This window comes from Schistocerca serialis, chromosome 3 (genome assembly GCF_023864345.2).
Source record: "Schistocerca serialis cubense isolate TAMUIC-IGC-003099 chromosome 3, iqSchSeri2.2, whole genome shotgun sequence".
In the NCBI taxonomy this organism is placed as follows: Eukaryota; Metazoa; Arthropoda; class Insecta; order Orthoptera; family Acrididae; genus Schistocerca; species Schistocerca serialis.
The window spans coordinates 370,887,843-370,914,218 of record NC_064640.1 but is presented as its reverse complement, the minus strand read 5'-3'; the positions used below and the strand labels follow the sequence as shown (position 1 = coordinate 370,914,218).

The 26,376-nt window shown below is 36.6% G+C and overlaps 1 protein-coding gene across 3 annotated transcripts in view; it reads left to right on the top strand.

Moving 5' to 3' along the window:
• The window catches only part of LOC126470192 (rho guanine nucleotide exchange factor 17), a 649,655-nt gene that overhangs the window by 442,909 nt on the left and 180,370 nt on the right, over positions 1–26,376 (top strand). For all 3 annotated transcript variants that reach the window (XM_050097851.1, XM_050097852.1, XM_050097850.1), the window contains one exon: positions 15,203–15,425. In XM_050097851.1, coding sequence (XP_049953808.1) covers positions 15,203–15,425 — 223 coding nt within the window. The remainder of the gene's footprint in view (positions 1–15,202; positions 15,426–26,376) is intronic.

Here is a 26,376-nt window from a genome sequence, read left to right as displayed (position 1 = left end):
TGTCTCTCGTTGATGACATTTTTGGTGTTTCACCAGTACAAGTGGCTGGTATTGTGAAGATTTAGATTTATATTTAACCACCTTTCACTGCTGGTGACAGACAGTCTACCTCAGCAATGGAGGGTGATGTTTTGACAATGGCAGCCATTTATGCTTGTGAAACACCAGAAAAATCATCCAACAAATGTCAGTTGAAGAACCTGGAACAGAAGCCAAAAGAGAATGGTCTCAGAACCTAGATCGCAAGCATCATTCATGCTAAGCTGAGGTACAAATTACAGACAGCTGCATCCAGTAAGTTCAGTAGCCACCAGTGGAGACTCCTCAACATCTTGGACAGGACTTCCTGGCAGTTATGCCAAGTGCACACTGGCGTTATTACCCAACCCATCTGCTATTTCCTTGAGGGACACCATAATCCACCTGTCATTGGAGCGCCCAACAACCATCAAACCAGCCCTTTGTGACTGTATGGTCTTAACAGGAAAGTCAGCCACTGACCCAGTGTATTAGACGTTCCGTGCTGACTCAGATGTGTTATCAACACGGGGTAGTACCTCACACCTGCTGCTAAGGTATAAGGAGCCAGCCATGTGGCCAATTTCCACTCTTGTCCTCTGCCCAGAGATATGTAAACCCACCACTGTCCACCACACACCTTTGAGTGAAGACAGAGTGCTCAGATGTTGTGCACCTGAAGATGCAATAGACTCAGGGTCTCCACGAAACTGGAGAGGTATTGCAGCATTCACCCCTGGTACCCCAACACAGTGCTGTAGTTTACAGTAGCAACCTGAAGCCTGTTGATCATGAGCAATGCGAGTTCTAATTGTTTCTGGACAAAGGCCAATTCACCTGGTTTCCACATACAACAAGCCAAGTCCCTATCCATTTGTAACTGCTAAACAAGAACCAAAATAAATATATAAAAATAAAAAATAAAAAAATTGCTATCTTGTCATTTAGATGTCACTGAAGGTGATAATACTAAACAATATCATAAACTGCAAACTACAAGCAGCTGTATGAACACTAGCTTACTGAACACAAGTGCACAGCATACGGGCAGACAAAAAATGAGACTACAAACTCACTGTTCTACAATGTTCGAAATACCTGACAGTAGCGTTGCAGGAGGCACTAATCAACAGTACTGAAACTACAATACACACAAAATATAAACAAGAAAACAAAAAGCAATTCTGATGTCTTTTAAGTGATGCTGAAGGCAATACTACTAATCAAAGCCACTAAGTAGGAAGTGCAGTCTAGCATATCTATATGCTTTGTGCTTGGGCGCTTTCTGGTTCAAATATCTTGTTAGATTTCTAGTGTCCAGTAATAGCCTAACTTTACCTTTTTATTTTCATCTGATACAAAAACAGGACTGCAGTTCTGACTATGGTTCAACTACATAATGCCTGCTGGTATCTTCTGTAGCTCTTTTTCTACAGCTTTCTTCTCTGCTTGGTGTACCAGGCACAATGATTATAGAAATTTTTATATGATCAGATTCTAATTTTGTATGGTGGCTCTTTAATTTTACATGATAATTGTATGCTGCTACTAAGTGATATTAATTCTGGGACTTTACCATGAGTACTCCTGCAGTCTATGGATACCATATTAACATTTTCCCTGTCACAAAGTTTATATTCCATATCATCTCTTGCTCCATCAGTTTCACTGATTTTATAAATAATTTTGTGTTTCTCATTTAATGGAGCTTCTTCTTGAGTACATTTTTTTATCTCAATCTTTTTCCTCAGCAAACTGCCAATCTTCAATCCTGACTTCACACACTGTGACACAGGCAGTCCCTCATTTGAATCATCTTCTCATTAAATGACATTGCCCCTATAGTCGCTTCATTATTCACCTCCATAGCTTCATTAGCAAAATTCAGATTTATTCCATTCTCTGACATCTAATCAGCACTGCAATCACCAGCTCATATCATTGCAGAATCACCATCAACACAATATTTATACTCCCCAGTTTCTGCATCTAATAATACTTTGTGGTCTTATAGCTACAACAATTTTAAGTACACTGACTGGTAATACAAAAATATGTGCTGCTTTCTTCTAAAGTCTACTGTAGAAAATATTCAACACAGCACTCACATGACTTCCAGAATCCAGGAGAATTCTTACTTCTTCTTTGCCTTAATTGTACGAGTGATGACATCTTCTTTGCTATGCTCTCTTCTTCATAAAGTAATTCTTCTTGTTCTCCATTCAGGTCTTCTGCATTAATAATGGCAATTTGCTTCTGCTCTGTCTCCAAATTTTGGTCCAAAGGCTATCATTCATCCTTCATGATGGTTTTAAGCCAATAACACTTTTTTACATTTTTTAAATTCCATTTCGGTAATTTGATCATCGAAGGTCATGATGTCATTGAGTTCTTACATGACACAACCTCATGAATTCTGATAATGGCATGTACAGTGTAAAGGAGAAGTCAATGAAACTGTTAGAAGTACACTTTGATAATATGTTATGTTGAAACAATATCCAAAAGTTGCTGATGTTTCTTCTAAACCATTTCCATTTGGTGCATCATCTCACTGTGTTGGCACTGTTGAATTTACACATATTTAAGACACATATTTTCTTCCATATGCTATTATCTCCATTCTGTGGACCAAATTATATAGATTTTTAGAAAATTTTACGTGACTAAAATGTTGTACAACAGTCAAAGGCTTTATTCAGCTGTGGCATCAACTCACTGCATAATGTAGGCCACTTTTGCCACTGTGCCAAATACAAATGTTAAAACTAATTGGTTTACAGTGTCAAAAGATATTTTGAGTGTAAACTGAATACTTTCATCTTGACCGCGGGCTTTACACTTGCATGATTCATATGTTAAGTGGATCTGTTGCTGCACATAATGATACCATAACATCAAAATAAAAAATACATTGATGAGACAAGTTATATGCTATTGTCAGTGGAATGCTGTAGTTTATTTGATGCTGATTAGCATCTTTAAAGTAAATTGGAGGATATAGAAGTTTTCTTTTTGATTTTTTCTGTGTTTTACAAGCAGGATGGTACTGCCTTGCAAGTAATGAAAAGGTCATGATGTAACAGCAGTCATGGTTGTTTAGACATTAATAGAATTCTGCTCCATCCACCAAATAAATCCACAATAGTGTTCAACACACACACACACACACACACACACACACACACACACACACGTGTGTGTGTGTCTGCACATGTGCTTGCATCAAGCTAATGAAATCTGCCTTCAGAGCATAGAGACATATAAAATTCTCTTAGTAAGTGAAGTTATATTACTTTTGGGTCATTACAAAATGTTTGAGAAACAAAAAAATACAGCTATATAATATATCTTGTCTCCAATCATGGATATCTGAGGCTATAGGTAGGGACTTTGTTGTTGAGCAACATCTTTCAGATCATAAATTTGCAATATTAAAGCATAAAATATCAATTACAGCTAAACAAAAAATCAACATTTTTATAAATTGAATCACTGTATCACTATATCATATTTAATCTTCAGACTTGATGTAAAATATTTCTTTGAGACAACATATTTAAGAAAAAAAAATTTCATATGATGAATGATACTTTTTTCTCTAATTGAGAGCTTATACTGTTCAGAAATATCAATTGGTGTCTTACCCTACCATAATGGATCACTTTGCAATGACTAAAGATCTGAAATGTTCATTGTATACTGAAATTCATAATCTGACAAACACAGAAAATTAAGAAACATAGCTGAATCTCTAGCTTCAGGATCTTTACAGAGACGAAACCTTGGAAATGAAAAGAATATGCATATATGTACACAGGGGTTCGAGGGAAGACAAAAGTCCTACCAAATGCTGCATTCGGAGGAAACAATATTCAGGAATAGATCTGGAAATAAAAAAGCATTCATTCATTCATTCATACACCATTCACATAAACCCCTTCTTGAAGTGGGGTCAAGTTATAAATTAAGAAGCAGAAGCAACCACTGTAGGCTACTTTTGTAAGCTATAATTGGAATAGTGTTAACACACTGATAATCATGATAGTGACTTTTAGATTACTCTATATAGTTTTATGTACACTGGGAGAAAAATAGACACTTTTAAGGAAAAAGAAACTGCATCTCCTTGTAAACCTCTCAGGTGCTAGTTTTATCTAATTCTGCATATAAAACACATTTTTAAATTTCAAGAGAATAGTATCAACTGTCTATATACTGGCAAAGTCGATATCTCTTTAATGCAAATGTTAGAATTAAGTGGAATTTGCATCCCTGGGTCCACATATTCTGATTAATTGTAGAACGTGTAAGGTATTCTTTTACTTTGTTTTTTAATACCTGCAGATTTTCAATATCTTGATGTCTGCTGGCAACCTGTTATAAACTTATGCACCAGAATATGAAATTCCATTATGACCATAGATAAGGATACACAGACTATACAGAAATCATTTTTGTTTCTAGAAATGTGGTTGTGAACTGTTTTGTTCATTCTAGATTTATTCTCATTTTTAACCAAAAATAGCATTAGGGAGTATTTATACTGGCATGTAAATGTAGGAATCTCTAAGTCTCTGAAATGAAATGAAATGTCATGTGGTGAGGTCCTCCCGATGGGGAGACCTGAAAGCTTGGTACGGGGAGACCTGAAAGCTTGGTACAGCAAGTCTTCTGAGGTGATGCCACTTTAGTGTCTTGTGCATCAATGAAGATGAAATGATGATGATGATGGAGATGAAGATGACACAAACACTCTGTCCCTCAACAGAGAAAATCTCCCAGCATGACAAGCCGGCAAACTGTCCACTCAACTACAGTGGCGGACTAAACCGCTGAAGAGATTGGTCAACAGCCAAGGTTCCTAACAGCAAAGATTCATATTCTGGTCTACCTTCAGTAATATATAAAACACATATGGGAGAAAAATGGCATATTAATCAACTAATGACCCCCTGTTTACAACCTAGTTATCAGAGAGGTAACCAATCTTATGAAGTGTTGCTAACAAGCTCACTGCCTGTAGAATCAAGCAGTTAGGAAAAGTTAGTTGAAAATTAGGAACATGTTCAGTGAGTTCAAGTCACACTTAAATACTCTATAGGGTGACTACTATCAAAATCTGGGGGAATTGGATTTAGTAGCAGCCATCAAAAACACTTGCCAGACTCATAACGTTGATAGAAGGAGTAATGGTCCTGATTGACCAAAATTACCAGTGACAGATCTGTACATGTTTCTGTAAAGTGCAAATTATGTACAGGACAAAACATATTGCAATATTTCAAATGGCACAATAATGTAGGTATTTTACTAGAGACTAAGACACACTAATGACAAACAGGAACCTCAAACTGTAGAGTGCAACTGAACATAAGATTGAAAGAAGAGCAGAAAGTGGAGGTAACATGGCAGTCTTTGTAAATCAGAATATGGAATACAAAGAAAAACAACAGTGAAGACAGTGGAAATTGGAAACAATCGCAATAATGATGAAGACAAATGTATGTCACTGTGTACTTGTATCTGAGTGCTGATCTGACTGATCATTAATTCCAGGGGAATCTTTCACATAAACACACAAAATAACACCCAGAATCAAAATGATTTGACTGTGGTTGAGAAATGATAGTGTTGGTACAGGTGTCTTCAGAAAATAATCATGGTAGTTGTCAGATTGATGAAATGGCAATTTCACCAAAGTTATGGATCATAAAACACACAAACTGCGCCCAATTAATCCAGCAACTAATTTAAATTTAAAATCTAATTCAGTGGGCTTCTTGAAACCATGTGAGCCAAAAGTTCTTTTTAATGGAGCAAGTTAATACATATTCACAAGATGCTGATAACAAAATTTAAAAACCAAAATACAATCCTTCACAAATTAAAAACAACACAAAAAAGGGCAATGCAGCAGTTCCTTTTGGATGAGTCCATATTATCAGACATGAATATCAGGAGGAAGTATATGTACAGGGATGTCAGAGTTAGAATCCCAACATGTTTGAACAACACCCTCCCTGAGGTGGCAAACTGATATCACACATCATTCTGTCCGTGCTTGGGCTAAAAATATTCTGTGTGACTGCTTAGTCAACAGAAATAATGTATGAAAAGTAAACCAGCTTTTTAGTTTCAGCTTCAGAGAGAGCAGAGATTATTCTTTTAGTAAAGAGAGCAGCATTTAGTTTCTCCACATGCTCAAGGATGTAATACTTCCAAGAAAACTATTCATCTGTCTTCAGCTTTAAGACTTTACAATGTTCAACTTCTGTGATTATTTGTCACCTTATGGAAATAACCTTTGGTTTCCTATTTTCTAGATATTAAATGAACAATTGTTCAACTTGTTTGATAACTCAATAAGTTTCAATATAACCAAAAGTCCACACAACGAAGTCCTTTTGTAAAAATAAAAGAAGATTCCTATTAGCCTTAAATTATCATTTAGCTGTGATAGTCTCTCACACACAAAATAATAAACTGGATTTTTGTTTATGCTCCTTTCCTGAGACCACACAGCAAATCTAACAAAGAGAGTGTATAGTGAGATTCCTTCTTGATCTCTTTTGATAATATTAGTAGCAAGGATATTGGCCTGTTAGCCATCTTCATTATCTCCTTCTCCCTTTTGTAAAGTGGTGTTACTAATGAATATTTTAATATACCTGGAAACTGATCGCACCTGAAAGACATTTTTCACTTGTGACTGAGTACAGAGCTAATGTTGGTGCACCAGTGTTTGTAAATCATGTTATTTATCATACCAATGTGTGTATTCTTTACCTATCACTGATTAATAATTGATGCAGTCTTGTCATACTTGTTTCCTTCAGTTACTTTTTGCGTAATTGTCTTGAAACACCAGTTTTGAAAGCTCCTCATACCTGCTCGTGGGTCCTACCAATAATATTTTTGTGTAACCTGCCAATGTTTGACAGGAAATGGAACTCACTTAGAGTATCATTCTCCCACAGAGGAGGCGTAGTATGTTAAGTATCCACAATTGCTCATACACTGATCAGCCAGAACACTATGACCAGCACCCTACTATCAATATAGACTGTGATAGCAGAATCACCTCATGAGGAATGACTGCTAGTCAGACACACACATTGTGTATTTAGTATCAGTAAGTGTGCTGACTGTGTGTAGAATTTGGAAGATGCACAGTCTAACTGAGTTTGACTGATGGCATATTGTGATGACCTAGAGTCTCAGCACAAGTATTTTAGAAACTGCATGACTTGTAAGGTATTTGAGGAATGCTTTGGTGAGTATCTTCAACAAGTGACAAAACCAAGATGAAACCATGTCCAGATGTCATGGGGTTGGGTGGCTACCTCTCATTGCAGATGTCAGACATTGTAGGCTTGGTAGACTGGTAAAACAAGACAGGCTGTGAACTGTGACTGAACTAACATCAGTCTTTAAAGCTGGGCAGAGTACAAGTGCATCTGAAACACACTGCACTGAACTCTCCTAACAATGGGCCTCTCCAGCCAGTGACCTACACATTTGCCAGTGTTAACACCATGACATCGGCAACTATGACTGAAATGGGCTCGTGATCATCGGTACTGGACGGACATTGGTGCAATGGCAGAGTGCTACATGGTCTGATAAATCCTGGTACCTACTTCATCATGGTGATGAGAGCAAATGAATCCACCATCTTCCAGCGGAATAGCTCTTTCACACCTGTACTGTGGGATGGATACAGGTTGGTGGTGGCTCCATTATGCTCTTGGCACCATTGGATCCAGTGGAGCTCTTGCAAGGCTCCATGATGACCAACAAGTATCATACACTGATTGCAGACCATATACACCCCTTCATATTATCATGTTTCCTGATGGCAGTGGCAATTTTCACTAAGATAATCTGTCGTGTTAAAAGGCCAGGAGTCTGATGGATTGGTTCAAGGAACACAATGGTGATTTCCAATTGACGTGCTAGCTCCCAAATTCACCAGATCTGAACCTGATTGATCACATCCGGGATGTGATTGAATGTGGCATCAGAGCTCATTGCCCCCTCCCCAGAATTTATGGGAAGTAGGTGATTTGTGTGTGCAGATGTGGTGCTAAATCCCTCTAGCGAACTACCTAGGTTTCATTGATTCCATTCTACACTGTGTCACCACTGTTATTTGTGCCAAAGGCAGACATACTGGCTATTATGTAGTTGATCATAATGTTCTGGCTGACCATAGTAGAGTTTTAATATTTTGTGAGTGCTCCCTGTTCTCTTGGTGTACAGTATTGCTTTAGCCTAGCTGTTGACATTCTTCTAAACACTAATACTGCATCAACTACCAACAACTCTGCAGCTGACTGCATACACCAAGCAAATGAGTACCTGTCTTCCTTCAGCAGTATTTACTCAAGATAATTTTAGACAAAGCTATTACTTCCACTACTTATTAGACAAAAAACAACAAAATCTACTGGAAATATGGCAAAGCTATGGAAGTCAAAGAGGACTACTGAGAGATGTCTCAGTTTTCTTTTCTGAAAAACTTAACGAGAGGTTAGATAGAACACGAAGCTTAAAATTTTGTTTTACACTTACTACTGACACAAAGGGTGAGTGCATAAGTAATCAGAGGAATTCCCTCATCACTAGTTGAAACATAATGTAATGAAATCAATGCGTCACAAGTGTAACATATTAGCTGCTTCATTCACTAATTATAAAGGCTTACATCACAGGAATCCTTTATTGAAAAGCAGCTTTATTCTTTCAGAATGATGTAGACAACTGTGCAATAGCCAGATTTTAATGATCACAACTGCTTGTCTCCCAACTTGAGTCAATCATTCTCTCAATGAGTAACAGATGCCATCCTTAACTGCTGGACTAGCACTCATGGCAGAACGGATATCACAAAGAAATGGCCTAGCAATAGCCTATGCATTGTTTTGAGAATGAAACCTTCACTCTGCTGGAAAGTTTCACAGCTGTGTGCACTCCAAAGCAGAGTGGAAATTTCATTCTGGAAAAAATTCTTTAGGTTGTGGTTATGCCATTTCTCCACAATATCCCTTATTTTCAGGAGTGTTAGTTCAGCAAGGTATGCAGGAGAGCTTCTGTAAGTATCAGAAAGTGGAACACAATGCATATTGAAGATTTTGAGCTGGATGGAAATGGACTATTCACTTTGTGTGCCATCATGTTTAGTATCAGAAATAAATGATAATACTACCTTTACATACTCAATTCTTTGAATATGTTTCAGAGTATGTACTTGACTGCACAATGAAAAAAATGGTCCCAGAAGAACAGACTTTCTCAGTGTGAGATGTAAGAGGATAACAAGAGGAAAGTTATTCTTCCTTGACCTTTATGCAAAGTGAGAAATAAAGTTCATTAATTCATAGATCTCTAATAGCTGGACTTACATTGCTAATTTGAGGGCTTTCACTTCGTTTACAGAATTTTTGGGAGAGTAATTATTGTTAGAGGCAGCCTACATCTTTTATATTGAGGAGAAATTCCTGAAGGCCTTTTTCTTTAACTTCATAAAAGATTATATTTTGTCAAGGAGAATAAGAAGTACCTTCTTTTAGCCAAAATTCAGATACTATAAATAATGAACTGTGTAACATTTGATCTAGAGCCAAATCTGAACCAGAGCTGAGGCATATTTTATCTGTTTTGCAATTATAATGTTCTTACACTCCATACCTAACTGTTCTTTTTCAGTGGCAGGCTTCTGGTTTCACTGTGTGTATTTGTATGTTGGAGCCTTATATTAGTGAATGTTAATTCATGGAAATAAACTGCTCTCATCTCGGCAATATAAGTTGGAGATGTTTGTGGGTCTCCATCATTTGTTTCAGAAGTGGTAGATGCATATCATTTTTTCTCAGATATCATTTTTGCTGACTCCCATATCATTATTAATGACCTTCAGGACTAGTTGTCCTTATCCTCTCTTACTTTTTGTCACCTTTAAAATGTTGACCATTGCAGCCAACAATCTTTACAGTGTTGCCCATCTCTCATTAACTGAAGCACAGAGAACATGTTCCCATAAGTGAGGACTGTCTCCTTATTTTGCCTTATCAATGAGACCACATACTGCCTTTATATTCAACAATAATAACTGCCTCTCTAGCTGTGAGGTTGCTCTATTTTTATTGATTCTGGTGTAGATCAGTTGAAACTATTTTCCTAACGGTCCTTAATAGTATATGTAAAAATTGGATTGTAATCTTTGATTTGATATCTGTCACAGTTACTAAGATGACAGATCTGTAGTTATATGTATCATTGCAAAAGACTAATTCCATTGTTAGCTTTACTAAAGTTATTCCCCTTGTGAATCTTAAAGTAGCAGGCTGATTATGGAGTGTGTGCTATGACAGAGACAACTGCAGTACCTTTATGGGGAGTTATTTTCCTCCACTTATTTACAGAAGTGTGTTCAAATTCAGCTTTTGAAGTGTTGTTTTATGATTATCATGGAGAAGATTCAAATTTTGACCATGAAAGTAATTATTTCATATATTCATCTTATGGAAACCTTGTGTATTGGGACTGGAACTGATCACACTAAAAAATCCTGAGTAGTTGAAGAGGGTGTGTGTGTTGGTCATTGGGGACTCCAGAATTAGGCAGTTAATGAAGCTCATTGGGGAAACAGTTGACAGGTCACAAAATAAGGCTAGTGTGTATTTAGTATTATATGTTGAAAATAAACAATTTTTTCAGCCTTCAGTTGCAAGGTAATTTTTACTCGTTTACCTAGGTTTCGATTAAAAATTATCTTGCAACTGAATGCTGAAAAAATTGTTTATTTTCTATACATATACAGTTGCTGACACACTGCATGATGTTAAAGATTTGTATTATATGTTGTGTGGAAATGTGACTCAAAATTTGCAGAGTTGTTCCTAGAACTGATTGAGGTTCTCTGGTTTAGAACTGAGGTGAAGGAATCTCAGATGATTCTGCAACAGTCTCTGATATGAATTCTTAACCTTCATTACCATCATCTGATGATGGCCACTTGGTCACTTGCTGAAATATTGTGCTTGTTGGACACTAACACCTGGCTGTTCACCCATGAACTCTTTCATCAAGTTATTATGGACTGCAAATATGAAGTAATTTATCTGAAAGTATCCTTCAAAGGCAGGTCAACCAGGCTAATTAGATGTGTTTATCAAGTATCTTCTGTAGCAGACAGATGAACTGACTGTCCCAAAGAAAGTCAAAGAGAATGTTGTGTGTATTCATTACTCAACTGATGATCAATTAGTGGGAAAAATCATGACTTAGATGCCAAGGGGTATTCTCTGAAAAGGCAGTAACTTATGTAACACTTGTTTAACTCATTTTTAGTTGTTTATCATCAGTCTAGGGCCCTTGAAAATTAAGATTATTAGAGGAGATAGAAAATATTCAAGATGAGCAATGTGTTACATCGTAAGCTCATTTAGCAATTGCAAGAGCACTAAATCCAGTACCATATGCTACAAGAATGGCATTGTTCATCAGCACTATATCAATGACAAGGGTCACTGTTGACTGTAGTATGTTGTGACAATAGGTAAACAGACCAGACTGCAGCTGATTACCCACCAGTTCAATACTTAACCATGACAACAACAACTGGTGAGCGTATGAATCATCCAGGGCCACCTTCTCACTGTGGGTTACAAAAGCTAAAGGCCCACATGTGAACATATGCAGCCTGCATCTGATAGGACAGAGAACTAAGTATGTTTACATGGACACCACCACTGGATGCTTGCAATGAAAAACATCACCACAACTTAACATAGTACACATTGGTACATGCCACAACCAGAGGATGAATATGCCAGAATCCACATGAAATGATGCCTTATATTTGTCAACAGGGCACCATTTAGTCAGGTTGTGAGTATATTCTCATGTTCATCACATGAAGTGGTGCTCCTCATTGCCAGCAGGGCCCATTTAGACAACATTTCATGTTGGGTACTCTGATGGGATGGAAAGTGGCCTCTAATATACCTGCTATTGTATGTCAGTGGTGAACAACACAGAAACATGTTTTAACATGTGCAAATTTTTGTCTTTTGTTTTTACTGCATTTGTCAAGACAATGCAGCACCACATTTCTATGGAGTTATGTCAGAATCATTCATAAAACATTCCATGGATATGAGGGTCTTTACATGCCTCCCTAGAATGCACTTGGCATGAATCTTGTAGAGAACATCTGGAATGCCATCAAAAACATGTGCATGCATTGAAACCAATTTCCACAAATCTCAGTGACTTGAGATGCCAGTTGAGCATACATAGATCAAAATAGCTCCCCAATACCTTTGGTGTCTTACAAAGTTCATGCCTGCATTCATCCCTGCATTCAGGATGAAAAGGTGTCCTATACAATATTAAGTCAATGTGTCTAACTTATCTTCCCACTGTTGCACAAACACTTAATTTCTATATTTTCAAATTTTAAATTGTCATTTACAATTAAGAGAAAATAAGTGATAAGATGTATAGGTGTCAGAAGAAGTAAATGCCTAAAATAATTGTTCAGAAAAAACATGTCACATTGATATGGTTTGAATGTTTGTACATAGTTACTTTTAAATAATTTTTAGTATGAGGATATAGTATCTTCCTTATCTTTCAGTATTTAAACATTTTAGAACAAGGTAACAAAGTTGATGGGTGGCTGCAGCTGTTACACCTGATGATGGTGTAACAACCAAAACCTGGTCTGTGAAATAAATATTAAATATTGTAGAATATTAAATCAGTGTTGTGTGTATTTTCACACATAATGAATAGTATCATCTTTTATACATATGATACCAAGAAAAGAAAGAGGAGTACTTATTATTTTTTATCTATTTATTTTGTCCATATAAATCTCTGTTTCAGTACACATATTGTACACAAGATATTGGCCAGAACATCCTTTTAACCATTGGTTTAATAACATTCAAACATATATCACTTAAATTTTTGTAAGAAATTAGCTCCGTACAATCAATAATTACAAATCTGATTAAATAAGCATATTATAACTTATTTTTACAACTAAATGTATGAATCTCATTTTTTCCTTGCATAAGACACTGTGAGATTGAACAGTAGCAGTTTTGCAGTAGGCAGGCTGTTACAGACTTTTTAAACTTTTGTAATTCAGGAAATGATTTTATATCTTTTGGTAATCTGTTGTATAGTTTTGTTACTGCATGTATGACATCTTACATGTATGTCACTGTCTGACCTGGTACTGCAATCGTGGACACTTTTGCTTTGAGGAAAAAGGTTTTCTTTTCTCAGTCTATTTTTTTATGTACATAACTACTTCCAGTATATAAATGCATGGAAGAGATAAGATCTGTGATCATGTCTTGTCATGTTATATAGTACTGTCCATGTCATCACACTTTTGTCCATCATTTGAGACTTAGGCACAACAATGGCAACAAGCCACAATGCACACCCTAGAATATTGATATCTACACATGCTAACCAACTTATGGTTGTGATTTTTCCACATCCAAACCTATAGTATCCCAAAAGAGTGTGCAATGGTGTAACATAAAATGTAAGAGCATATGAGTTACTTCATGTATTTGAGGTAATTTTTGTAGATTCTTCTATATTTTAAGAATGTCTTACTATTTGACTAGTTTTCAATAATACCAGATATCAGTTAATATGACCTGTTATTTCATTAAGAGTCTGTAAATTTTGAAAATGTATTGTATTCATTGTTGTTTTAATCTTTCAAAACCTAAATTGTAAATGGTAATTTTTATAATTATTTACTTTATTTGATTGTTTTGGAACTTTTCTCAACCATATATACTAATGGAAAAAAATGCAACACCCTCAAGGATTGTGTCCAGTTGTGCCAGAGTATAGTATGTGCAAGCTGAGGAGTTATAATGTTTACAATTTCTTTGTCATTTTTATAGGTGATCAGATGATACTCAGGGGGTCTGTCTGTGCACCCTCTGTTATGACCCTGCAGACCGTAACTCTGTCAAGTTTATAGGTGAATAGTGCTTGCAGTGGCCATTCCCCACCATTGAGAATGTACTTCTGTTGAACAACTTCAACCATTTGAACAGGACCAAATTGTGGGCCTGCAGGATGCCGGATGGATGTAGACAGATAACTGCACATATTGCACACAGTGTATTATTGGTGTCTCACTGCTTTCAGCGGTGGTTTGTGGAACATTCTCACACCTGTAGATCAGGTTCTTGAAGCCTGCATTGTACAGATGCTTGTCAAGATCATTGTATTATGTGAGCAATGGTGGCTGACTGAACATCAGCCAGGGACAAAATCAGGACATGCACTGCACCAACTGTGTCATCGAGGAGCACTGGGAACCATCTACTTGGAGCAGGATTAGGACCATGTGTGGATCTGACAAGGCAAGCACTGACACCACAGTGCTGCCAAACATGGCTACCCTGATATTATGAAAAAGTTGACTGGAGAGAGAGTGGAATGACATTCTATTGTCTTCAGTGATGAGAGTATGTCGTGTCTCTATGTGAGTGATCGACCTACATGTGTATGGCATAGACTCAGTGAGCTGCCTGTTCTAGAGTGCAATTGTTCTGTGGGGGCCACTAGTTTCAGCTCATGGTCAAATTTGGTGTTTTTGTAGGATCTAGTAATCAGTGCCTGTGATATTGTATAGGTTGTTATCCTTATGCTACTGCCATTTCTTTGACAGCAATGTGACGTGCTTTTCAGAATGACAATGCACATCATCATATGGCTGCTGTGATTCAACATGCACTTTGTGGTGTACAAGTGCCTGGCCAGAAAGATCATCAGATCTCCACCAGTTGAGAATGTATGGGAGATGATGAAGTGGGAACTTACTCATTCTCCATTGCCAAATTGTAGCAAAATGCACAAGATACTTGGTATAATCTATTGCAGGATGCCATTCGGCCATAGAGACCTGTGTTGCCCACAGGAGAGTACACTGTGTACTGATGTGATTGTTTTTGCACACTTTACTGTGATATTCTTTTAATTTAGTCTGAATTTATCATATACTCTTACAGTGTTGAACTATCTGTCACCTCACTTCTCAATAATATGACCCAGTCCATGAGAGTGTTGCTTTTTTTTCAGTTTAATTATTGACATTACCTGTGTTAATTCAACATATCAATTGTTGTTGCAGTTAAAGATGACATCTTAAGAGATTTGGTACGAGAGGTTGAAAATCTTGCTGAGGATGCCGTACTTCTGACTCAAATGGGAGAAATAGCAGCCCGATTACACACTGACCATAATCTACTTGATGACATCATCCGTGAAATGCTGTGTTATGTGAACAAGCAATTGTCTGAACATAATGGCAGTGAGTCAAAGCTTTCCCACATTGAGTTCATCATCAGTTCAGAGTTAGTACACTACTGTGTCAGTTGAACAATAGTTGTTGATTGCATGCAAAATATTTGTATACTTAAACAGTATATACTTACCACTTAATGTTCCATCTCATAGATGTCCCATTCCATAGCTCTTTCCTGATTCGTAAAATTTAAACTAAATATTTTGAAATTAAAACATGTTTATCAGAAGAAAATGAATTTTAAAGGTCCAGTTTAGATGGTGTAACAGTATTTAAATATTTGTTGATTTATAATTTCATAATAAGTGGGTTTTGAAACTGGCCATATTTACCAGAGAGAATTTCACACATCTATTTCCATAGGACCAAATTGAGGAGCATCTCCAAGGTCATGGAACATGTCAATACATGAAATTACAACAGAAAAGTAATAGCAGATAAAATAAAATGTTATTAATCTGAAAAATTGACAGACTATAAGTTTACATAAATGCAATCAACAATATATAATGGGAATCAGCTTAATTTTTCAAGGAACTCCTCAACAGAATAGAAGGAGTGATCCATGAGGAAAGTCTTCAGTTTAGATTTGAAAGCATGTGGATTACTGCTAAGATTTTTGGATTCTTTTGGTAGCTTATTGAAAATGGGTGCAGCAGTATACTGCACACCTTTCTGCACAAGAGTCAAGGAAGTGCAATCCAAATGCAAATTGGATTTCTGCCTAGTATTAAGTAAGTGAAAGCTGCTAATTCTTGGGAGTAAACTGATACTGTTAACATGATCAGGGGTGGTCAAGAGGTTCACAAACTTACACCACATATTGCCTGAACTATCTATTTATGAGCCCAAAATATCTTTGGAAAATGGGAAGAGCTACCCCAAAATACAATACCACATGTCATAAGAGAACCAAAATAAGCAAAGTAGGCTACTTTTCTTGTCAAACTATCACTTAATTCAAATACTGTTCTAATAGAAAAATGGCAGCATTAAGTCTTTGAACAAGATCGTGAATATGAGCTTTCCACAACAGTTTACTATGTATCTAAACACCTAGATTACTTATAATCTTAGCTGAAATAATTCTGCAGCTAATATGCATCCTCCAAGAAATGGCTACATGTTTAGTACAGACAATTATGTTGTCATAATACAAAAAAAGTAAATTATTAGTACAATTAAAGAATGATCTCTTAGAAAAGCTGAGAAGTAAATAAGAAGTGAATATGATACCTACTTTATAATGATCAGGCATCAGGCATAAAGTAGAATATAATGACGGCTGCTGAAGACCTATAGTGCTAATATTTTCATTTCTGCATAAATCCTATGCCAATCATTCTCAGTAAAATTTGTTACATGTTCTAATACTCATCTGTCCCTATGATTTATCCATTTTACTGATCCTCCCACTGCTGAATTATGTATTTCCCTCCTTCAGGAAAGAGACTTATATAAACTTATTTATAGTATTCTTCACTTCATAGTCTATATGTCCACTTAAATATTAACTTCCTCCTGTTACTTTGTGCTTCAAATGCCACCTATTTATTCTTATTCAGTTTTGTCATGGAAAACATGATAAATCCCTATACTACTGTACTCCAGATATACAGCTTCACAAACCACTTCTTCGTGTCAAAGTTAATAATAAATATCAGTACTTATAGATTTCTTACGATGAAGATCCAATTTTCATCTGCACCACTCCATTTGTGGCATCTTCATTGCATAGACTTTATTTTCTAACTAGTTTCCCAGAAAAAATTTTGTTCACTTTTTATGCTGAAACATGCCCATTTTCACTCTAAAGCAAGTCAGTTTTCCCCTTTTTACTAATGTTCATCACTTTCATGTTCATTTTGTTTATCCTCAACCCAAACTCTGCTCTACTTGCCCCTCCATACTTTCAGCCAAAAGAACTCTGTGACCTGCAAACTTGAGCACAGGTAGATTCCTCTCACATTCAAAACCAGTTCTGTAATTTTGTTTTGCTTCAACAGTGTTTCTTTGATATACAGGCTAAACAATAGTGGCTATGAGCTGCAGTCATACATACAGCATTTACTAACACCAGCTTATCCCTACATTATTCCAATGTTTCTCGTCATTAAAAAATTGTGGTTAAATGTAAACCTTTAAAATTCTGGTAAAAATGTGAAAAATGGAGTGTGAGTACTGAAAGTTGTGGACAGTGGTACTTGCAATCTATAGTATGTCCAATATATGACATCATAATGTGAGAACATAATGCAGATGAGCAGAGATAGTACAGTTGTGGCCATAGACCTACAAATATGCACCTAATGTGGAGCAATTTTTGCAAAATGATGCTGTAGAACTAAATGAACTCAAGCACAAATAGATAATATATTGTGCTGATTCATTACTGTTACTATGTCAGTTCTATGAGTGTTATATAGCAAGTTTAAAAATATCACCTCTGTGACAGTAGCCCTATGATCAGGACAGCAGTAGAGAGCAGGAACTAAACAAAACATCACAGTAGTGGATGACACTATTAAAGGCTGCTGGCTTGTCGCTGTGAAAGAAATTGCTACACATATAGGTGTTAGTGTTGATTCATTATGCTGTATTGATGTGTTGCAGTTTCATAATGCATCAGTGATATAAGGGGAAAATCAGCTGCCACTAAAATTGAAAGACTAAGATATTTATAATTGTGGGAAACTTGGGTGCTGTTTTCAGGCTGCAGTTAATGCATTTCTAACAATGATCACAAGAGGTAAAATACAAGTGGATTTTCATCTATGTAATACCAAGAGAAAGTGAAATAATGACATTATACCTGATTACCAAATCCTAATAACTATGTCCGATAATCATCAGCAGGAAAACACATGAAGAGTGGAAATGGAAAATGCTGAAAGTGCTGTTTTTAAGAAAACATGTTTTCAGTCTTGTTTTATTCTTGGTATTCTATTTCATGTCCCTAGACTTTTTTTTATGCAGAAAATGTTTCAAAAAGTCATTACTGCATGGGGCAAAATTTTGTGACATGCAACAGAGATTTTGCAGTTATAGAGAAATGACAAAAGGTAAGGATGATTTACACAAGACTGTTGGTTCAGTTAAAGCAATGAACCCAGTCCATGTAATTTCAATGCAGACAACTGACTTCTTTGATTTTAAAAATGCTGCTGAAACATTGTTGGCAATGCAGGCATGCAAGATCTCAAAGTGCAGTGTCAACAAACTGTCTCGTATATATCCATCTCAAGCAGCTATATAAAAATTCTTACTTTGAAACATAAGAATGGTAAAATCTCAATTCAAGAGAGGAATGCTGTACTTCAACTGAAAGACCAGCCATTTTTATGTGTTGGAAAACAGAAAGACCTGTTTGATGATGTTGCCATTTCTTCCACAACAGCACAGGGAGTTTTACAGTAAATGTTGCCACAACTGATCCCAAGAATGGAGTTGCACAAAAGACAGATGTCAGTATTAAGATATTTTTTCTAGAAGATAATTGTGTTATTGTCTCAAAAATACTTTGAAATAAATGGGAAATAATTTTTATTAAGTACATTTCTACTATTTAAAATATTACTGACATATTTGTATTATTACAAATAAAATGTAATGTATCTGTATTAATAGCAACTGAAACAAAAACTTTTGTATTGGCACTTAGAAATAGTCAGTTTCCTGGTATGCTGCTTAGAATGTTCTTAGTAAAATATTTATTTTTCTAATTTGGCTTATTATTATTTTTTTTTCTTGATGAGATAGACAGCATAATTCTGTGGTATCAGAATACCTACTCAGATATTTGGATACAAGTAAGTGATGCATCAAGAGAAAGACATTCTTATGACAAACTGAGATTGGACACTTAGAATCATTTCCATTTCCACCCCTCATATTCTTAGTCTCTTTGGGGATGAAAGAGGACAATTTTGGAACAGTAGACTGACAAGATAAAAACAGTGACTAGTACCACATATGGAGTTCTCAAGAGCAATCATGAGTAAATTATGCAGTCTGTCTGAGTTTAGGTATTTACCAAACTTCATACTACATATTTAGCTGTTGCTACCAACAATATATGAAACTTGTGAGTAGCTTCCAGCAGATGTCACCTCAATGATTTTCATGATTTCACAACACTAAAAAGGCACAGAAAGGAAACAAATGCTGATATTGTAAACAGGTGAAAAAAGAACTGTGTAGGAGCCTTTAGTTGCTGCTATTTTTCAATAACTATTTCAGTAAACATACTTTCAGAAAGTTGGAACACATTCATTACTCACCATGATGATAAGACTGAGGTGAGATATATTTACATTAATTATATGTGTAAAAAAATCATCAGATAAAATAGTTAATAAAGTTTAATTTAGACAGCCTTTTAATACAAGAGGTTAAAAACAGAAATGTAACAAAATGGGTGAGGTGAGTAAGCATATTTTGTGTGGAATGAAATATAAAAGTATCTGATTCACAAAATTAAAAATAATTAGTATTATTCAGTGATTATAATACCAGAGAGTCACAACTGGAATCTGCCAATTCTTACAAACTTCGATCTGACATTTTGTAATGATATGAAATGGTACTATCACATAAGCTCAGTCAAAGGAAAAATAGGTGGTGGACTTGGTAGGATATTGGGAAACTACAATCGATCTGCAAGGGAAATTGCTACCAAAATATTCATTTGAACAGTTCTAGAATACTGCTTAAGTGTGTGGGAGCTGTACCAAATAGGACTAACATGGGACACTAAAAGTATATAAAGGATGGCTGCACAAATGGTTACACATTTTCTTGATCTGTGGGAGAGAATCGTAGAAATTCTGCAAAACCTTAACTGGCAAACTTTCAAAGACAGATGCTAACTACCTAGTGAATACCTGCTTACAAAGTTTTAAGAATTAGTATGAAGTGAATTTAGAAATATACTTCAACCTCCTATGCATTGCTCATTTAGGGACCACAAATATAAACATAGACTAACTAGAACAGGCACAGAGGCATTTCAGCAATCATCTTTTCACAACCTATCTGCAATTTTGTTTTTATGGTCGTCAGTCCTGAGACAGATTTGATGCAGCTCTCCATGCTACTCTATCCTAGGCAACTCTCTTCATCTCCAATTAACTGCTGCAGCCTGCATCCATATGAACCTGCTTAGTACCTCCTCACTATTTACATGCTCTACCCAACCAATCATCAGCATTTTAGTGCAGCATCACATTTCAAAAGTTTCTATTCTCATCTTTGCTGAACTGTTTATCATTCATGTTTCACTTCCATACAAGGCTACACTCCAGACAAATTCCTTTGTAAAAGGACTTCCTAACACTTAAATGTGTATTCATTGTCAACAAATTTCTCTTCTTCAGAAACACTTTGTTGCCATTGCCCTTCTATATTTTACATCCTCTCTTCTTCAGCCATCACCAGTTATTTTACTGTCCAAACTGCAAAACTTATCTACTGTTTTCAGTGTCTTATCTCCTAATCTAATTCCCTCAACATGGATTAGTTTAATTTGACTACATTCCATAACCCCTGTTTTGCTTTTATTTGATGTTCATCTTGCATGTTCCTTTCAAGACACCATCCATTCCATTCAACTGCTCTTTCAGTTTCTTTGCTGTCTCTGACAGAATTATGATGTCATTGGCAAACCTCAAAGTCTTTATTTCCTTTCCCTGAACTTGAATTCCATCCTCAAATTTTTCTTTTGGTTTTCTTTACTGCTTGTTCAGTACATAGAGTGAATAACATTGGGGATGGGCTAGAAGCCTGTCTCACACCTTTCTCAACTGATATTTCCCTTTCATGCCCTTCGACTCTTATAACTGCCATCTGGATTATGTACAAGTTGTAAATAACCTTTCCCTCTTTTTATTTAACATCCTGCTACCTTCAGAATTTTGAAGGGTGTATTCCAGTTACCATTGTCAAAAGCTTTCTCTCCATCTACAAATGAAATATCCATAGGTTTGCCTTTGTGTAACCTATCTTCTAAGAGATTATGTTGGGCCTTGGGTGTTCCTACATTTGTCCAGAATTTAAACTGATCTTCCCTGAGGTTGCATTCTACCAGTTTTTCAATTATTCTGTAAATAATTAGTGTTACTCTTTTGCAACTAAGACTTATTAAACTGATAATTCAGTAACATTCGCTGCTGTGGGCAACTGTGTTTTTCGAATTGGAATTATTGCATTCTTCTTGAAATCTGAGGGCCTCATACATCTTGCACACCAGGTGGAATAGTTTTGTCATGGCTGGCTCTCCCAAGGATAACAGTAATTCTGACAGAATGTTGTCTACTCCGTGGGACTAGTTTTAGTCTAGATCTTTGAGTGCTCTGTCAAATTTATCTTTCAGGATTGTACATCCATCTCATATTCATTTACATCCTATTCTGTTTCTATAATATTGCCCTCAATTTCATGTTCATTATGTAGCCGGTCTATAAACTTGTTCCACCTTTCAACTTTTCCTTCATTTCTTTGTACTGGTTTTCCATCTGAGTTCTTGATATTCACCCTTTTGCTTCTCTTTTCTCCAATTTTCCTATAGGCAGTATCTATCTATCTTTCCCATTGTGATATATGCATCTGTGTCATTATACAAGGGTGGTTTGAAAAGTTCTTGGAATCACCACAAGAGGACAGTGCTAGTGCAACGAGTTGTTCACGTTATATTCATTGGACTGTTGCCTGCAAACACGTGACACCTCAGTGCTCTTGGAAGAGACTTGTAGTGGTGACATGGCTCTGTTGTTGTTCCCACATAGTGAGGTGTGAAGCTGGAAAAAATCGAGATACAAGGAGTGATTAAGTTTTTCATAAAGAAAGGTATGAAAGCAAAGGACATTCATGCCAATTTCCAGAATACACTGGGGACTCTGCTCCTTCATATTCAACTGTTGTCAAGTGGACAAATGAATTTAAATTTGTTCGGGAGACCTTAGATGATGATCTGCACAGTGGTTGGCCAAGATGTGTCACTACTCCAGAAATCATTGCAAAACTGCACAAATGGTCATGGAGGATTGCTGATTGAAAGTGTGTGAAACTGCTTACACTTGTCGGATGTCATCTCAAAGGGTATATCACATTTTAAGGGAAGAAATAGAAATAAAATAATTATCTGCAAGATGAGTGGCACAACTCTTGACGCTGGATTGCAGACATGTGCTGTTGCCATTGCAAAATTATGTGAACTAAGGCATTGTTGCCACTCCCTTCTTATACACCTGATATGGCTCCATCAGACTGCCATCCATCTCTTCCTAAAACTGAAAATTTTTCTTGGTGGATGAAGATTCACTTCAAATGAAGAATTGAGAGCCGGAGTTGACAATTATTTTGCAGGCCTGGAGGAAACTCATTTTTGAGATGGGATCAAGGCACTGGAACGTCGTTGGACCAAGTGCATTAATCTACAAGAAGACTACATTGAAAAATGAAAAAAAAGTTTCAGTGATGTAAATACTATTTTTTCTATTCCATTCTGAGAACTTTTCAAACCACCCTCGTATCTATCCTCTAGCCATTCCTGCATAGCCATTTTGCACTTCCTGTCAATCTCATTTTTAGATATATGTAGTCCTTTGAGTGGCTTCATTTGCTGAATTTTTATATTTTCTCCTTTCATCAATTAAATTCTGTATCCCCTGTGATATACAAGGTTTTTATTAGGTCTTGCCTTCTATCTATTTGATCTTCTGCTGCCTTCACCATTTCATCTCTCATAACTATTCATTTGTCTTTTACAGAATTCCTTTCCCCTGTCAAAGTCAGTCATTGCCTATTGTTCCCTCCAAAACTCTCAACAACCCCTGGCTCTTTCAGCTTATCTGGGTTCCATCTCCTTAACTTCCTACCTTTTGCAATTTCTTCAGTTTTAATCTAAAGTTCATAACCAATAAATTGCTATAACCATCTGCTCCTGAAAATGTCTTAAAGTTTAAAATTTAGTTCAAAAGTCTCTGTCTTACCATTATGTAACCAATCTGAAAGCTTCTGATGTCTCCAGGTCTCTTCCACATGCACAAACTTCTGTCATGATTCAGAAACCAAGTGTTAGTAATGATTATATTATGCTCTGTGCAAAATTTTACCATCCTGTTTCTTCTTTGAGTCCTTTCCCCCAGTCCACATTCACCTGCTATTTTTCCTCTTCTTTCTTATCATGCTACAGAATTCCAGTCTCAATCACAATTAAATTTTCATCGCCCTTACCTAGCAGAATAATCCATTTGTGCAAATTGAACAGAAATAAACCATAAGACATGGTACAGTGGGATATACTCTCTGCCATGCACTTCACATTGGTTTTTAGAGTATTGAGGAAGATGTAGATGTAGATGTAATTGTGAATGTAGAACAGTTAAGGTACAAATACACTGGAGGAAACTTCCTGACAGATTAAAACCATATGTCAGTCCACGACTTGATCTCAGGACCTTCGCCTTTCAAAGGCACGTCTTCTACCAGCTGCGCTAGCCAAGCACAACCACAACTCATCCTCACAGCTTTACAGAGTCGTGTCAATATACTTTGTCTGACAGTAATTTTGTTTAATTGTGTGATAGATCCAGAATGAAATTTTCACTCTGGAACAGAGTGTACACTGATAGCAAATTAAAACTGAGTGCCGGACCAAGACTCAAACTCGGGACTTTGGCTTTTGTGGGCAAGTGCATACTGACTGAACTACCCAAGCAAGACTCATGATCCATCCACACAGCTTTACTGGCAGTTGTAAATGTGTGAGGATGGGTCATGAGTTGTGCCTGGGTAACTCAATTGGTGAGCACTTGCCCACAAAAGTCAAAGATCCCAGTTTCGAGTCTTGGTCTGGCACACATTTTTAAGCTTCCAGAAAATTTCATACCAGCACCCACTCCAATGCAGAGTTAAAATTTCTGGTAACATTCCCCAGGCTGTGGTCAAGCCATATCTCCAAACAATATCCTTTCTTCCATGAGTGCTAGTCCCACAAGTTTCACAGGAGAACTTCTGTGAAGTTTGGAAAGTAGGAGACAAGGTACTGGCAGAAGTAAAGCTGTGACGACTGGTTATGAGTCATGCTTGGGCAGCTCAGTAGGTCAGCACTTGCCTGTGAAAGGCAAAGTTAACAATTTCCAGTCTCAGTCCAGCACACAGTTTTAATCTGTGAGGAAGATTCAAATCAGTGCACACTTCACTGCAGAGTGAAAATTTCATTCTGGACACTGGAAGAGTGGAAGAAAAGATTGTAAAATGGTGTGGAGAGTTGCAGAGAAAAAACAGTATGAAACAGAAACAAATTAGGATGACAGTAGTAAATAAAACAAAGAAAAATAGAAATAACCAAAAAAAGGAAAGGAAAGAAATCTAAAGTATGTTGCCCAGGAAACACAGGTTGACATTGAAATAACAATGTAAAAATTGTGATTTAAAATCACAAATATAAGCTAAGACATAAAATATGGATTGAGGATCACATACTTTAGTGATTATGAACGTAATGAAGTAAGTAGGGGGATATGTGATACATATAGTCTTAAGATTATCTAAATTTGTCTCTTTGTATCAAGTGGTAAAGTTTGTAGTTTTAAAGATGTTTCTTAGAAACCTGAATACTGATCCTATCAATAAACAAGTATTGGTGCTTTCATCTTTTGCAAAATGTGTCATTACACATGCAAGCATCACAATCTAACAAAATTCTTCCCATGTCAGGAAATCCCCAAATAGCATAAATCTCATTACCTTATACTTGAAAATCATGCATAAATGAATTTTCAATCCCCAAAGCAATAAACATCTCCAGACTTCCAGACTGTCTACTCCTTTTGAACAGGAAATAAAGCAGATTTAGGAACATCTGAATAGTTTGGACTTAGAGGGCCTGAACATTCAGCTAACCAAGTGTAATAATTCATTTGGTGGTAATTCACACTGGTGTTCAAAATTAAAGCAACAAACAAAAATTTTGAAAGGTTGCATTTATTTTCCCACAAAACAGTATAAACAGATAATAGTAAAGTAGAAACACTGTAAAGAATACAGAATGTAAACAACTGCAAAGAGCATAATGGTAGACAAAAATGTTCTTCATTTTTTTCCAACTTAATGGATTTGCACACACATTTCAACAGCTGATTACTATGATCAACATGGGATATGACCACCTATGGCACCAATACAGCCCTGACAATGGTGAGACATGCTGCAAAGATGTCATCAGTCTCTTGTTGAGGCAATAATGCCCATTCTTACTGCAGAGCTGCTCTCAGTCTCGAGGAGTGGTTGGTGGACGTTGATGTGATGCAAGTCATCTGGGTCCACCTAACCACACATGAACTCTCAAGGTATTGTCACAATACCTGACAGCAGTTAAACCTTGCTGTGTCACCTGTACAATTTCATGTAGAGCTGTTCAAATGGTCATCATAATTCCTGCCCACACCTTTAGGGATCCTCCTCAATATCAGTCTCTTTCCACAATTTTTGTGTCTCAAAATCATGTTCCATATTCCCTCCAGATGTGAGTCGATTGAGACTCATTCTTGAGACCAATTCAGGACTCATCTGTGAGAAGAACATTGCCCTACTGTTCGAGTGTCCAGATGGCATGTTGATGACTCCACTCCAGGCATCCCCTTATGTGAATGTGAAGATATGCCAAAGGTACACATACAGCAAGTCTCCAACAATAAAGGCCATTCTGCTGAAGCCTTCTGTGTGCTGTTTGCCTTGATACAAAATGTCCAGTGGATGCTGCAAGATCAGATGCCAGTTGCCATGCAGTACAAAGGTAATCCCATTGTGCCCTTACAGCCATATAGCGGTCTTCTCTTTCTGCTGTCACATGTGATCAGCCCTGCCCCAGTCTTTGGGATACAGTTTTGGTCTCTATCATCTGTCATCACATCCAAGGAACAGCTGTCCTGCTTCCATTCTTCCTATGATTCTCCACTTCAAAGTGTCTGTTAGGTTTCTTCTCTATGCCATACTGCACC